Source organism: Coenobita brevimanus, chromosome 10 (genome assembly GCF_032717465.1).
Source record: "Coenobita brevimanus isolate Jiangsu-jjx chromosome 10, ASM3271746v2, whole genome shotgun sequence".
Classification (NCBI taxonomy): Eukaryota; Metazoa; Arthropoda; class Malacostraca; order Decapoda; family Coenobitidae; genus Coenobita; species Coenobita brevimanus.
The window spans coordinates 4,808,094-4,824,640 of record NC_136963.1 but is presented as its reverse complement, the minus strand read 5'-3'; the positions used below and the strand labels follow the sequence as shown (position 1 = coordinate 4,824,640).

General features: G+C 46.1%; 1 protein-coding gene across 1 annotated transcript in view; it reads right to left on the bottom strand.

Annotated features, from left to right (window-relative positions):
- Tomosyn (syntaxin-binding protein tomosyn) overlaps positions 1–16,547 on the bottom strand; it is a 168,388-nt gene that overhangs the window by 105,044 nt on the left and 46,797 nt on the right. The window contains exons 3-10 of the mRNA XM_080280751.1: positions 14,621–14,806; positions 11,966–12,100; positions 10,882–10,945; positions 8,849–9,059; positions 8,434–8,509; positions 5,716–5,870; positions 2,444–2,738; positions 338–581 (exon numbers count right to left, since the gene is read on the bottom strand). Coding sequence (XP_080136877.1) covers positions 338–581; positions 2,444–2,738; positions 5,716–5,870; positions 8,434–8,509; positions 8,849–9,059; positions 10,882–10,945; positions 11,966–12,100; positions 14,621–14,806 — 1,366 coding nt within the window. The remainder of the gene's footprint in view (positions 1–337; positions 582–2,443; positions 2,739–5,715; positions 5,871–8,433; positions 8,510–8,848; positions 9,060–10,881; positions 10,946–11,965; positions 12,101–14,620; positions 14,807–16,547) is intronic.

Sequence of the window (16,547 nt, the reverse complement as noted above, 5' to 3'; positions counted from 1 at the left end):
TTGGATATAAAGCTTCACTGGCTCAATCCGACTGGAACACAGTTAATTACCCACTAAACCACCGGGCGCCAAAATTTGGTTATATGGTTACCACCCAGCACAGTAAATGGTAACAAAACTCTTCCACACACACAAGAGACTCACCAGCAAGTTCAATCCTTTCACGCCTGACCATCTCCATATGGCAGGAACTATCGGGTTGGGCAAAAGCTGTCATGTTAGGTGTGGTAAAATTAAGTTACAAAACTGTTTGGAGTTCGGTGAGGCTGGGTTTGGTTTGGTTAGGTTAGGTCGTCACATGAGGTCAAGGTAGGTCAGAGGGGAGGTCATTACCCACCGGAATCTCAGAGGTGGTCTCCTGCTTCGAGTACTTGAATAGGATGACGTGTGCCGTTGACCCAGCCACACACAGCAGACGCGATTCCGGACACAAAAACAAGTGCTGGATGGCAAACGGGTCCTCGTCACCGTCTATGCTCTTAGTGCGCGGCTTCTCAAACACCTTGGCTGTTTTTAACTTGTACAGGACTTGTAGCGTCACCGATGAGGCGTCCCAGAACTTTATGCTCCCATCAGCGTGACTGTGAGAGACGGAGACAGGGAGGGAAGGAGGGAGAGGGGTAAAGGGAGGGAGAGGGAGGGAAGAAGGGAGGGTGGGAGAGTGGGAGAGTGAGAGAGTGAGGAAGGGAGGGAAGGAGAGGGAGAGTGGCAGTGTGAGAGAGTGAGAGAGGGAGAGAGAGGGAGGGAAGAAGGGAGAGTGGGAGTGTGGAAAAGTGAGAGAGGGAGGGAGAGGGAGGGAAGGAGAGTGAGAGTGGTAGAGGGAGTGGAAGAGAGAGGGAAAGGAAGGGAGAGGGAGGAGGGAGGGTGAGAGAGTAGAGTGTGAGAGAGTGAGGGAGGGAGAGGGAGGGAAGGAGGGAGGGTGAGAGAGTAGGGGTGTGAGTGAGTGAGGAGAGAGAGAGAGAGAGAGAAATGAGTTACACAGAAACCATCATCAAGAACATACACAACTTACGATACTTTCCCTACAATAATAAATCAAACTTACAATGGAAAATTGATCGTAAACCCTAACACCTCTTCTTTAGTGATTTATTTTTGATCTGGATGGTTATTTGTGTTGAATATAGTGGTATCTGAATGACCTAAAAAATAAATCACTTAGGAAGAGGCGTTAGGGAGCTTCCTTATTTTTCTTTATTTTATTCTTGTCAATTAAGGAAGCTCCCTAACACCTTTCTCTTAGTGATTTAGGCACAGTGTGATTTTAACTAAAATAAATCAGAAAAGGACATCAAGGTGTAATAAGCAAAATAAATCACTTAAGAAAAGGTGTTAGGGAGATTATTTAACCCATGAGAATATTGCTCAACTCTTCCTCGGTCTACCTCTCCTCACCTCACTGCACCAGACACATGCCAATCCTTACCCCCCCCCTGCCTCTCTCTCTCTCTCTCTCTCTCTATAACTAATTTTTACCCTCTCTTTCTATCTCTCACTCATTCTTTAACTCTCTCTCTCTCTATCTCTCTCTCACTCATTCCTAACCCCCCCTCTCTCTCATATCTCTCTCTCTCATTCTTTAACCCCTCTCTCTCTCTCTCTCTCATATCTCTCTCTCTCATTCTTTAACCCCTCTCTCTCTCTCTCTCTCTCTCATTCTTTAACCCCTCTCTCTCTCTCTCTCTCTCTCTCATTCTTTAACCCCTCTCTCTCTCTCTCACTCTCATTCTTTAACCCCTCTCTCTCTCTCTCTCTCATATCTCTCTCTCTCATTCTTTAACCCCTCTCTCTCTCTCTCTCTCATATCTCTCTCTCCCAGTCATTCTTTACCCCCCCTCTCTCTCTCACCTTCATAATTTCTGTCTCTATCTGTATATGTGTTAATATCTATCTAATTCTGTATTTCCACTCTCTCTCTTGCTCTCTCTCTCTCTCTCTCTGTCACTCTCCCACTCACCCAGTAATAATCATCTCAGCATAGCTGCAGGACACCGCCCCCCACTCTCTCTCTCTCTCTCTCTCTCTCTGTCACTCACTCTCTCTCTCTGTCACTCTCACTCTCTCTCTCTCCCACTCACCCAGTAATAATCATCTCAGCATAGCTGCAGGACACTGCCCCCCACTCTCTCTCTCTCTCTCTCTCTCTCTGTCACTCACTCTCTCTCTCTGCCACTCTCACTCTCTCTCTCTCCCACTCACCCAGTAATAATCATCTCAGCATAGCTGCAGGACACCGCCCCCACTCTCTCTCTGCCACTCTCACTCTCTCTCTCTCCCACTCACCCAGTAATAATCATCTCAGCATAGCTGCAGGACACCGCCCCCCACTCTCTCTCTCTCTCACTCTCTCTCTCTCTCTCTCTCCCACTCACCCAGTAATAATCATCTCAGCATAGCTGCAGGACACCGCCCCCCACTCTCTCTCTCTCTCTCTCCCACTCACCCAGTAATAATCATCTCAGCATAGCTGCAGGACACCGCCCCCCACTCTCCGCCTGCTATGGGCCACTCCCTCTCGCTAAACCCGCCCCCTCTCTTCCCCCCCCTGGCCCCGGCGGAGTAGAGGGCGGGTATAAGGTCGGCAGGACAGTCGGCGATGTACGAGCAACAGGTGACCGGTGATTCGTGCAGGTCCATGGGGTAGGGGTTCTCGAAGCATGGGTACCCAGGTGAGAGAAGGTCAACGACAACGAGGTCATTGTGCAGGAGGACGACCAGCGCGTATGGGTCAGCACACTCTGCAAACCAAGGTTGGGTCTGGGTCAGGTCTCTCTCTCTGTGGTCAAGGTTAACTCTCTCTCTCTCTGGTCGAGGTTAGGTCTCTCTCTCTCTCTCTCTCTCTCTCACTCTCTCTGATTAAGGTTATGTCTCTCTCTCTCTCTCTTTCACTCTCTCTGGTTAAGGTTAGGTCTCTCTCTCTCTCTCTCTCTCTCTCTCTGGTCAAGATTAGGTTTCTGTCTGTCTGTCTCTCTCTCTCACTTTCTCTCTCTCACTGTGAAGGAGGAAGTGGATTTGATCAAGTAATTCTCTCTCTCTCTCTCTCTCTCCCTCTCTAACACACACATGCAACATATCACAGCAAGTCACACACACACACACACACACACACACACACACAAAATTTCAATGTTTACAAGTTACGCACAACCGTTTGCGTGTTTACTTCAAGGCAGAGAGTTGTGGTAGTGGTAGTTGTGGCAGAGTGGTAGTTGTGGTTGATTGGCAGTTGTGGTAGTTGTGGTAGTGCAGGAGCAATGTGGATGTGATAGAAAGCATTAGGAGAAATACTCTGATGTGGTTTGGCCATGTGGAGAGAATGGAGAGTGAGAGACTAACTAGAAGTGAAAGACTAACTAGGAGAGTGTATGTGAGTGAGGTGGAGGGGGGGAGAGGGAGATCAAGCATGAGATGGAAGGATGGAGTGGAGAGGATGGAGAGACTAACTAGGAGTGTATGTGAGAGGGGGAGGGGGAGACCAAGGTTGAGATGGAGGGATGAAGCAGAGAGGATGGAAAGAGAGACTAACTAGAAGAGTGTGAGTGAAATGAAGGGGGTAGAGGGAAGGGGAGAATGAGGGTGAGATGGAGAGATGGAATAGAGAGACTAACTAGAAGAGTGTGAGTGAGGTGAAGGAGGGAGAGGGAGGGGGAGGCCAAGGATGAGATGGAGGGATGGAGAGGTATCTGAGAGAGGAGGGTGTGAGCTGGGGGGAGGGCAGTGAAGTGGCGGGGGACAGGGTGACATGGAGATGTGTCGGGCTGGCAACAATGAAGTGCTTGCTGCCGACCTGAACGCCGCTGCTCCTAACATCATCACCTTCTACCCAAATGACCCCTCCAGACTGAGGTGGAGTGGGAGGAGAGGAGGAAGGTGGAGAAAGGAGGAGTAGAGAAGAAGACAGATGTGGAGCATACGGATGTGGAACTGCGAACAACGTAAGTTCCTGAAGACAGAGTATAAACCACTCAAATATAAACATCGTGCTGAGACTATGGTACGTGCACAGCAGGCGTGGGACGGAGCACAGGGAGACGGCAAGGGCTGGAGAGAATTGTAGAGGAAAGAGAAGATGAAATACAAGAATAAATGAAGCAAGTGAGGGGATGGTAGGAGATGGAGGACGACTACACTAAGTTTCTTTTTATCGAGGTAAAGATGCACTCGACAGATTGGTGATGACTGGCTGAATGCGACGTTACTTGATAATCTCATTATTATTAACTGACAACATATATCTATCTATCTATCTATTGCCAGACGCCATAATCCCGCAAGGGGTGGCCGTTTGACTTTGAGTTATTTGTTTTACGGGGAGGGGCACTACCCCTCCACCAACCCACTTGTTGACACGTAGGCAGCACGTATGGTTTGGTTATATGGTTACCACCCAGCGTTGTAAATGGTTTCTTGGCTTACAGGAAACTGATGGGGAAATTTGCGTTAGTAAATGTTATTCGGACATGTTGCATTTAGCCAGTCGTCACCAACCCCTCCAGAGCATCTTCGCCTCAATGAAAAAAACTGAGTATACATGAAGGGCAAAAAACACCCAGGGCGTAGATTTATAAACGGCTCTCGAGGGATCAGGGTGCAGAGGTTAACGCACTGCAGGGCCTGGTGATGGCTGGTATCTGCAATGGTGGTGCGCCAGTGAGTGAGAGTAAGTTGTCAGAGGGTGAGAACTGGGGTAGTATTGGGGTGTGCTGATGCCTCAATATATGGAAGTGTATAGTATATGGGTGTGCTGATGCCTCAATATCCGTATGGAAGTGTATGGAAGTATGCTCATAAGAGAGACGTAGACAGAGAGAGTGTGGCAGTCGGACAGAAATTGTCTTGTGTCCAGGTGTGGCAGACAGGGAGGAATACAGCCACAGCCAAGGACATCGTGGTACTGGTCAGCACCTACCTAGTCCAATGTCCGAGTTGTACTTAGCTCACACTGAGCTGCTGTCACGTTGTAATTAAGTGGTTACGTCTGGGGCGGAAAGGGATAATATATTGTTGTAGGCACCCTCTAGGACAGTGAAATGGCAGGGGACAGGGTGACATGGAGGTATTTGTTTGTGGCCACCCTCTAGGACAGTGAAATGGCAGGGGACAGGGTGACATGGAGGTGATTTGTTTGTGGGCACCCCTTACAGGATTAAGGCATCTGGCAATAGAAAGATAGACAGACAGACAGTGTTGCAGCCATGGTAGTGGTAGTTATGGTAGCAGTGGTAATAACTGCAGTATGGTAGCTAACTCAACACTCCGATAAGGACTATGGCAGTGCAGTGTGTGACATATGATGGTAGTTATGGTAGTACTGGTAGTTGTAGCAGTAGTAGTAGTAGTAGTGGTAGTAGTAGTAGTAGCAGTAGTAATAGTAGTAGTAGTAGTAGTAACAGTAGTAGTAGTAGCAGTAGTAATAGTAGTAGTAGTAGTAGTAACAGTAGTAGTAGTAGCAGTAGTAATAGTAGTAGTAGTAGTAGTAGTAGTAGTAGTAGTAGTACTCATAGTAGTAGTGTTATTGTAGTAGTGGTAGTGTTATAGTTATGGTAGTAGTGGTAGTGTTATTGTTATGGTAGTAGTGGTAGTGTTATTGTTATGGTAGTAGTGGTAGTTGCTGTAGTAGTGGTAGTGTTATAGTTATGGTAGTAGTGGTAGTTGCTGTAGCAGTGGTAGTGTTATAGTTATGGTATTTAATGGTAGTAATGGTAGTCAACTCACCACTCTGGTAGGGGCTGTGGCATAGGGTCGTGAAGTCCACTACACCATGTTCCATCTCCAGAACGGTGGTTGTCTTGCCGTGGATCACTGTTATTGACGGTGTTCTGCCGCCACGGTCGTTAGCCAGACCACCGGAGAACATGATGAACGACTCCCTGTAACAGAACAAGAACATGAACGTTATTATTATTATTTTTGTTATTATTATTATTATTATTATTATTACTGTTATTATTATTGTTGTTATTATTATTATTATTATTATTATTTGCAAGATCACCGCAGAACATGATGAATGACTCCCTGTAACACAACAAGAACATGAACGTTATTATTATTATTTTTGCTATTATTATTACTGTTGTTATTATTATTATTATTGTTATTATTATTAGTAGTATTAGTATTCTTGTTATTATTTTTATTATTATTATTGTTATTATTACTATTACTGTTATTCTAATCATTTTTATTATTATTGTTCTTGTTATTTTTATTATTTTTATTATTATTATTATTTCCAAGAACACTGGAGAACATCATGAACAACTCCCTAAAACATGACAAGAACAACAACAACAAGAGGAGGAGGAGGAGGAGGAGGAGGAGGAGGAGGAGGGAGTGGGGTCCAAAATTCTGGACTACTGTGGAAGACAGGAGTGACCCGATTTGACATGAAGTTGAGATTGCAATGATGAGTTACAGTTGACCCTGGATTCAACAGACTAATAGGTGAGGGATGAGTGTCCGTTGTTTGAAAAAGTCCGCTGCTTGAAAATGAAGGGAAAAATGGCCTAAAACTCAAAAAACAGCAAAAGAAAATACGATGGTGTTGAAGATGAAGAGCCGCGACGCTGTTGTGGACTGGTGTACCTCACAATACTCTGTTTTCTATGGACCCATTATATTACGACTTGCCTCATGCTGCTCTCTCTTGTATTTTGTTTTTCTCTTGGAAGGAACAGTTTTGCGGGCTCGTTGCCTTTGCTTCCTTCTTCCGCACATAAAAAAAAAATAAATAAAACGGTAGAGTGTTCATAGAACACGAGACAGGTTATGCAGAACCTCGTGCAAAATCAATTTCACACTAAAACCTGACATATATTTACATGTAACATAGGGGGTTAGGTTCTAGGAGCCTCACATTATTCGCTGAAAATATATTTAACGATAAATTATTACAAATATGTCTGCCGTAAGACATCCAAGACGTGTGTTTATATTACAATCTCGTCGACCTGACACATCATTGCATACTGCACTCTGACCTAACCTAACCAGCTAGTTCTGCCCGCTAATACTCCCCATACAAATGTTAACCACCAAGGATTGCCACAAAGCCTCTTGAAGGTCCACATTACCTTTCCAGCAAAAACTTCAGACCTAACCAACATGTGCATAATGGCCGGCCAGCATCATGCGTATATCGCCAAGAGTCACTTTTGGCACACTCATTTAAAATTGAAAAAAAAAGTGTAAAACTATTTTTGAGTCATTGGTCATCATCAATGAAGGAAAAGAACTATACTGCAGTGGTCAGCATGGAGTGACTGTGTACTTCCCAGATACACACGAATGCAGTAACTGTGAATAATACACAAGTCAGCCAAGCAGTATAATTTGTATGACAGTATGGGTCAACATAGGATTGGATGATGGATGGATGGATACAGCACACAGTAATTCACAGGAACTGAACTCACATAAAGATCTTACCTAACTATTTGTCAACACGCACAGCCTTCACACACCATACAAGCCAAATTTTCTCTACCAAAGACTGGCAGTTCGTAACAAAGGTCGGGCACAAAGCTTTTTTTTTTTTCTCTCCACACATTGCACCCTAGGCAAGAACATGAATTTTACTGCTCCTTCATCACTAACTTTTATTTTCCAGCAAAGAAACTATCGACATCGTAAACACACCCGAGTCATTTCATGTCTGATCGTTTGCATATAACTCCCCACACCACAGGCCACTTCGTCCAACAATTTACATTTTCCTTTGGAATAAATGTTTTTCTTGTGTTCACGGCACTTTCAGGATACTCAGGCATTACTAAAGTTAGTTTGGAACCACGTACTAAGAGCTCTGAGAGGAAATGAGGGGCAAGGAAATAAGTAAATAAACACATCTCATCACAGCAATGACACACATCACTGAGGCAGGCAGTGGCAGGTGGTACGGCACATGGGTCACGTGGGTCAGGTACAGTTCTGTGGTACAGTTATTATTTATGTTCAACTACAGTAACATTTATTTTTGTACCTGTAAAGAGCAATACTGTATATCCTTAGAAATGACAAACTTTCAAATAATGGAGAAATGACTGGTGTCCAGAGTGATTCTCCGCCAGCAGATATTGTCCCTGGCTTCCGAAATCCATTGATTCAAGGTGCGTAGAATTGACGGTCAGCTGTAATTAAAGATCACTAAGTCTTCACATCTCTCTCTCTCTCTCTCTCTAGGTGAGTTTCTGGTGAAGAATTATTTACATATCACACATACACACACACACACACACACTCTCTCCCTCACTCTCTCTTTCTCTCTCTCTCTCTCTCTAGGTGAGTTTCTGATTAAGAATTATTTACATATCACACACACACACACACACACACACACACTCTCTCTCTCTCTCTCTAGGTGAGTTTCTGTGAAGAATTATTTACATATCACACACACACACACACACACACACACTCTCTCTCTCTTACCCTGTTTTAGACGTCTTCCATTCCACTTTCTGAATTGCTTTACATGTCTCCTGCTTTCCTTCCTTGTTGGTCTTGGCTGAAATATAAAGTAAAAAAAATTAGTACATTATTATTATTATTATCTGTCTATCTACTGCTACACACCTTAATCCCACAAGGGGTGGCCACAAACAAATCGCCTCCATGTCACCCTGTCCCCCGTCATTTCACTGCCCTGCTTCCAGCTCACACCCCCCTCTCTCATATACCTCTCCACTCCATCCCTCCATCTCATCCTTGGCCTCCCCCTCCCTCTATCCCTCTCCACGTCACTCACATACACTCTCCTCATCAGTCTCTCACTCTCCATCCTCTCCACATGGCCAAATTACTCACTAGCCTCACAGGGCAAACCAGGGGCATCAAAATAACTCACCATGCGGGAAGATGACGGATGTGGGTTTTGGGGTCGTTTGTTTGACTGCCCAGGTCGTTAGGGAGCCGTCAGAGTGCGAACACATGAACTGCTTCCCCTCGTGGTGCCAGGACACGGACTTGAGTGGCTCAGTGGATTGGTAGCGGACTTCTGCACAGCGACTCTTTAAGTCCCAGATCACCAGCTGACCACTCTCAAACCCGATCAGCAACTGTGGGTCAAATGGGGGTCAAATTAGGTCTGAATAGGTCACATTATAAGGTCAAATTAGGTCAGATTATATCATACAGAAGCTCCGTCCCAACCCATCCCATCCCATCCCAACCCATTCCACCCCATCCCATCCCATCCCATCCCATCCCACCCCATCCCATCCCATCCCATCCCAACCCATCCCATCCCAACCCATCCCACCCCATCCCATCCCATCCCAACCCAACCCAAATCATCCCATCCCACCCCATCCCATCCCAACCCATCCCATCCCATCCCATCCCAACCCATCCCATCCCAACCCAACCCATCCCATCCCATCCCATCCCATCCCATCCCAACCCATCCCATCCCATCCCAACCCATCCCATCCCATCCCATCCCAACCCAACCCATCCCAACCCAACCCATCCCATCCCATCCCATCCCAACCCATCCCATCCCATCCCATCCCATCCCATCCCAACCCAACCCATCCCATCCCATCCCAACCCATCCCATCCCAACCCATCCCATCCCATCCCATCCCAACCCATCCCATCCCATCCCAACCCATCCCATCCCAACCCATCCCATCCCAACCCATCCCAACCCAACCCATCCCATCCCAACCCATCCCATCCCATCCCATCCCATCCCAACCCATCCCATCCCAACCCATCCCATCCCAACCCATCCCATCCCATCCCATCCCAACCCATCCCATCCCATCCCAACCCATCCCATCCCAACCCATCCCATCCCAACCCATCCCATCCCATCCCAACCCATCCCATCCCATCCCAACCCATCCCATCCCATCCCATCCCAACCCATCCCATCCCATCCCATCCCATCCCATCCCATCCCATCCCAACCCATCCCATCCCATCCCAACCCATCCCATCCCATCCCATCCCAACCCATCCCATCCCAACCCAACCCAACCCATCCCATCCCATCCCTCATTAACAATACACCATGCACAAACAATTTTTCTGGGAATTCATTAATTTTCATTTTTCTTTTTTTTAAATGAAGATAAAAGAGAAGGTCAGCGTTACATCAAAGAGAGAGAGACAATGGAGAGAGAGAGAGTGAGAGAGACAATGGTGAGAGAGAGAGAGAGAGAGAGAGAGAGAGTGTGTGTGTGTGTGTGTGTGTGTGTGTGTGTGTGTGTGTGTGTGTGTGTGTGTGTGTGTGAGAGAGAGAGAGAGAGTGTGTGTGTGTGAGAGAGAGAGAGAGAGAGAGAGAGAGTGTGTGTGTGTGTGTGTGTGTGTGTGTGTGTGTGTGTGTGTGTGTGTGTGTGTGTGTGAGAGAGAGAGAGAGAGAGAGAGAGAGTGTGTGTGTGTGTGTGTGTGTGTGAGAGAGAGAAAGAGAGAGAGAGAGAGAGTGTGTGTGTGTGTGTGTGTGTGTGTGTGTGTGTGTGTGTGTGTGTGTGTGTGTGTGCACAACTGTTTACCAGGCCATACTGAAGGGTAATTTTGAATAGTAACCAAGGAGACTCATTCCTACCTCATAAATAACACAACCAGAGTGTGCCAGGATCATCACATGAAAATAAATAGACAACAGAAAGGCATTAAGGAATATAACAAAGGAATCAGGCAATATCTATCAGTAGAGTGTATCTATCTGGTTAGAGTGTGACCTCAGGGATTGGGCACTGAATAGGGAGGCTGCCAGAGATTGAGCAGCATGGAGAGCCACCAGGGATAAGGCACTGAATAGGGAGGCTGCCAGAGATCAAGCAGCATGGAGAGCCACCAGGGATAAGGCACTGAAGAGGGAGGCTGCCAGAGATCAAGCAGGAAGTATACGTGACCTAAACTTCTTCTCACCTTGCCTGGGTCAACGGGACAGTCGCTGAGATGAACTACGGGACCGGGATGTGTTTTTCGGGATCTGTCAAAACACAAAGACGTTAGCACACCTTGGGATATGTGTTTTATGTCTACCATCTTTCCATAGCACTTCTTCATGACTAGCATCATATTCTAGTGTTAATCTATTGCCCTATATCCTTTCCACAGCACTTCTTCATGACTAGCATCATATTCTAGTGTTAATCTATTGCTGTATATCCTTTCCATAGCACTTCTTTGTGACTAGCAACATATCCTAGTGTTAGAATATATATTTTCCACAGCACTTCTTCATGACTAGCATCATATTCTAGTGTTAATTTATTGCTTTATATCCTTTCCATAGAACTTCTTTGTGACTAGCATCATATCCTAGTGTTAGAATATATATTTTCTACAGCACTTCTTCATGACTAGCATCGCATTCAAGTGTTAATCTATTGCTACCACTCATGATTGTAGATAGATGCGGCCTTCAACGCCCCCTTCAACGCCCCGATGTTGAATATACTCAAGATAAGCAGACCTATAAACCACAGCCAAGCAATTACAATGGCCAAGCAGACCCATCAACCACAGCCAAGCAATCACCACTGCCGGGCCATACCCTGCAGTGACAAAAAAAAAAAAAAAAAAAAAAAACAAACATGATACTGGCCCAGGTGGACAAAAATGTTCACTTGGCCATAATTTGCACCCGGACACCAGCATTTTGTCCGGACAAAATGGAAAAATGAAGGAATAATGATTGACAACGGCAGTGTGTGGATAATGCATGGTGAATGTACGTGTGGATACCTGAGGGAGTATATGATGTATTACTACTACTACTACTACCACTACTGTATGTGTACTATTAACTGTACTTCTCTACTAGTACTACTACTGCTATTAATACTACTCCTGCTACTACTACCACGACTCACAGTTCAATGGCCTTATTCCACTTGATCACACAGCTGCTGAGTTGAAAGATCTCAATGTTACTACTACTACCACTACTACTACTACTACCACTCCTGCTCCTCGTCCTACTACTACTCCTACTACCACTACTCACAGTTCAATGGCCTTATTCCAGTTAATCACGTAGCCGCTGAGTTGAAAGACCTCAATGTTGACAATGTGGATGTTGCCACGCTCCGTACCCACATACAACCATTTGGACTGGAACGGCAGGTGTAGGCAGGTGATTCTGGAACAAACACAACAAAAAAGGGTTAATTTTCTGTCTGTCTGTCTGTCTCTCTCATACACTCACTCTCTCTCTCTCTCTCTTTCCGTACCCAGATACAACCACTTCGACTGAAACGGCAGGTGTAGGCACGTGACTCTGGAACAAAACAATCATCATCGTCATCATCATCATCATCATCATCTGGGCCTCCTTTCCCACCCTAGGGCAGGGTGAGGAGTAGCAATGTCCAGACAGCCCAAGTTTGCCCAATCCAATGGGCGACGCTTCCATTCACTCATCATTCAAGCCCCCGGAATCCTGGCTCTATCTGATACACCAAAAACATTCACCACATTCTGTAGCTTCACATAAACGTATCCGATAGAGTCAATGGGCCACGCTTCCATTCACTCATCATTCAAGCCACCGGAATCCTGGCTCTATCTGATACGCCAAAAACATTCACCACGTTCTGTAGCTTCACATAAACGTATCCGATAGAGTCAATGGGCCACGCTTCCATTCACTCTTCATTCAAGCCCCCGGAATCCTGGCTCTATCTGATACGCCAAAAACATTCACCACGTTCTGTAGCTTCACATAAACGTATCCGATAGAGTCAATGGGCCACGCTTCCATTCACTCATCATTCAAGCCCCCGGAATCCTGGCTCTATCTGATACACCAAAAACATTCACCACATTCTGTAGCTTCACATAAACGTATCTGATAGAGTCAATGGGCCACGCTTCCATTCACTCATCATTCAAGCCCCCGGAATCCTGGCTCTATCTGATACACCAAAAACATTCACCACGTTCTGTAGCTTCACATAAACGTATCCGATAGAGTCAATGGGCCACGCTTCCATTCACTCATCATTCAAGCCCCCGGAATCCTGGCTCTATCTGATACGCCAAAAACATTCACCAAGTTCTGTAGCTTCACATAAACGTATCCGACAGAGTCAATGGGCCACGCTTCCATTCACTCATCATTCAAGCCCCCGGAATCCTGGCTCTATCTGATACACCAAAAACATTCACCACATTCTGTAGCTTCACATAAACGTATCTGATAGAGTCAATGGGCCACGCTTCCATTCACTCATCATTCAAGCCCCCAGAATCCTGGCTCTATCTGATACACCAAAAACATTCACCACGTTCTGTAGCTTCACATAAACGTATCCAATAGAGTCAGTCCAGACGCTGCCACGTTAAAAAGGGATGCCAAATCCCTGATCATGCACTTCTCCTCACAACATTCATCCAGCCAGCTCGATCTCCTGTCAGTCCCCAAGCCTCACCGACTTCCATACCTCTCTTCCTCACACACTCATCCACCATATTCCTCCACCTTCTCCTTGGCCTACCTTGCCTCCTCCCTCCTTCAGATTCGCTCAAAAACAAAAACAAAAAAAAAAGGTTAATTCTCTCTCTCTCTCTCTCTACCCCTCTCTCTCTCTTACACACACATTCTCTCACTCTCTCTCTCTCTCACACACACACACACTCACTCTCTCTCTCTCTGTACCCACATACAACCATTTCGACTGGAACGGTAGGTGCAGGCAGGTGATTCTGGGACAAAAAAAGGTAGTGTTAATTACCTCTCTCACTCTCTCTCCCATCCCTCTCTCTCTCTCTCTCTCTCTCTCCCATCCCTCTCTCTCTCTCTCTCACCTCTCCCTCTTAAACTTCAACAAGTGCACAATCTCTGACCTCTTTTACTTTCTTTGCAACTTTTTTTTTTTCTCTCCCTCTCCTTCCCCTCCCTCTCCCTCCCTCCCCTCCCTCTCTCTCCTGCTTTCCCCTACACCCTCCCTCTCTCCTGCTCTCCCCCTCTCCTTCCCTCCCTCCCTCTCACTTCTCCCTCTGGAACTTCAGGGAGTGCACAATCTCTGGTCTTTTTTTGCCGGTAGTTCCACAGGTGTATGTTGTCGTCTGTCTTCCTTGTAACTGTTTTCTCTCTCTCTCCCCTCTCCCTCGCCTCTCTCTCTCTCTCCCTCCCTCCGCTCTCTCTCTCTCCCCTCTTCCTCCCCTCTCTCTCTCTCTCCCTCCCTCCCCTCTCTCTCTCTCTCCCTCCCTCCGCTCTCTCTCTCTCCCCTCTCCCTCCCCTCTCTCTCTCTCCCCTCTCCCTCCCCTCTCTCTCTCTCCCTCCCTCCCTCCCTCCCTCTCATCTCTCCCTCTGGAACTTCAACAAGTGCACAATCTCTGATCTTTTTGACTTTTCTTTGTAACTTTTTTCTCTCTCCCCTCTCTCTTTCCCTCTCCCCCTTTCTCTGTCCCCCTCCCCTCTCTCTCCTCCCCTCCCTCTCTCTCCCTCCCTCCCTCCCTCTCCCTCTGGAACTTCAGGGAATGCACAATCTCTTGCCTCTTGCGCCTTCTTTGTAACTCCTTGTAACTCCCTCCCTCCCCTCCCTCTCTCTCTCTCTGTCTCCCTCCCCTCCCTCCCTCTCTCTCTCTCTGTCTCCCTCCCTCCCTCCCTCCCCTCCCTCTCTCCCTCTGTCTCCCTCCCTCCCTCCCTCCCTCTCACCTCTCCCTCTGGAACTTGAGGGAGTGCACAATCTCAGGTCTTTTTTGCCGGTAGTTCCACAGGTGTATGTTGTCGTCTGCCGTTGCCGCCACCAAGGCTCCCTCGTTGATCAGGAAAAGGATGTGTAGCACCGCCGCTGACTCATTCTCGTGTTTCAGGTGTGCGTCTACTCCAGGACGACCAATGCTGTGTACGTGGGTTAAGGAAACGCACATGGACAAGGTGTACAGTCATGAAATTATAGTGTTAAGGAAATGCACATGGACAAGGTTTACAGTCATGAAAAATAGTGTTCAGGAAATGCTCATGAAAAATAAAGTGTACATGAGTCTATAGGAAACCGTGTGCGTCTATGCTGGGATGACCAATGCTGTGTATGTGGGTTAAGGAAACGCACATGGACAAGGTTTACAGTCATGAAAAATAGTGTTACGGAAACGCACATGCACAAGGTTTATGGTAATGAAAAATGGTGTACATAAGAGTCTATAGGAAGCCATGTACAACGAAATCCTGTGTACGCGGGTTAAGGAAACGCACATGCACAAGGTTTACAGTCATGAAAAATGGTGTACATAAGAGTCTATAGGAAGCCATGTACAACGAAATCCTGTGTACGCGGGTTAAGGAAACGCACATGCACAAGGTTTACAGTCATGAAAAATAGAGTGTTAGGGAAATGCACATGGACAAGATTTACAATCATGAAATATAAAGTGTACATGTGTCTACAGGAAGCCATGTACATCTACACCAGGACAACCTATCCTGTGTGCACGGGTTAAGGAAACGCACATGCACAAGGTTTACAGTGATAAAATATAAAGTGTACATAAGAGTTTGGACATGTGAAGAGAATGGAGAATGAAAGACTGACTAAGAGGGTGTATATAGGTGAGGTGGAGGGAGGGAGAGGGAGGGGTAGACCGAGGATGAGGTGGAGGGATGGAGTTGAGAGGTATATGAGGGAGGGGGGGGTGAGTTGGGGGGAGGGCAGTCAAACGGTGGGTGACAGAGTGACTTGGAGGCATTTTGTCTGTGGCCATCTTTTGCGGGATTAGGGCGTCGGGCTATAGATAGATAGATAGACAGATAGATAGATACAGATAGACAGATAGATAGATAGATTATATTAACAGGAAACTGGCTCAGGAAAATCAAATGACAAATGAATAACAGAAAGCAAAAAATGAAAAATAAAATAATCAAAGAAGAAGGCTTAGATTAATGGAAAATTCAAAGGAAAAGCCAGTAAAGAAAATTAAAGCAAGAATTAAAGCAAAAATAATAAGGAAAATAGAATAAAGAAAATGGGGATTACTGGAAAATTCAAAGGAAAATTCAATAAAGAAAATTAAAGCAAGGAGTAAAGCAAAGGTATCAAGGAAAAGTGAGAGAAGAAAATGGGAACTTTACGAAGAATTCAAATCAAGAGGACCGTACACCACACCACACCACCATTATCATCATTACCACACACACCACACCACACCACACCATCACCACACCACCATTATCATCATCACACCACACCACACCACCATCATTATCATCATTACACCACACCACCACCACACCATCATTATCATCATCATTACACCACACCACACCACCACCACCATCATTATCATCACACCACACCACACCACCATCATTATCATCATTACACCACACCACCACCACACCATCATTATCATCATCATTACACCACACCACACCACCACCACCATCATTATCATCATCATTACACCACACCACACCACCACCATTAACATCATCATTACACCACACCACACCACCACCACACCACACCACCATTATCATCATCATTACACCACACCACACCACCATTATCATCATCATTACACCACACCACACCACCATTATCATCATCATTACACCACACCACACCACTACACCACACCAC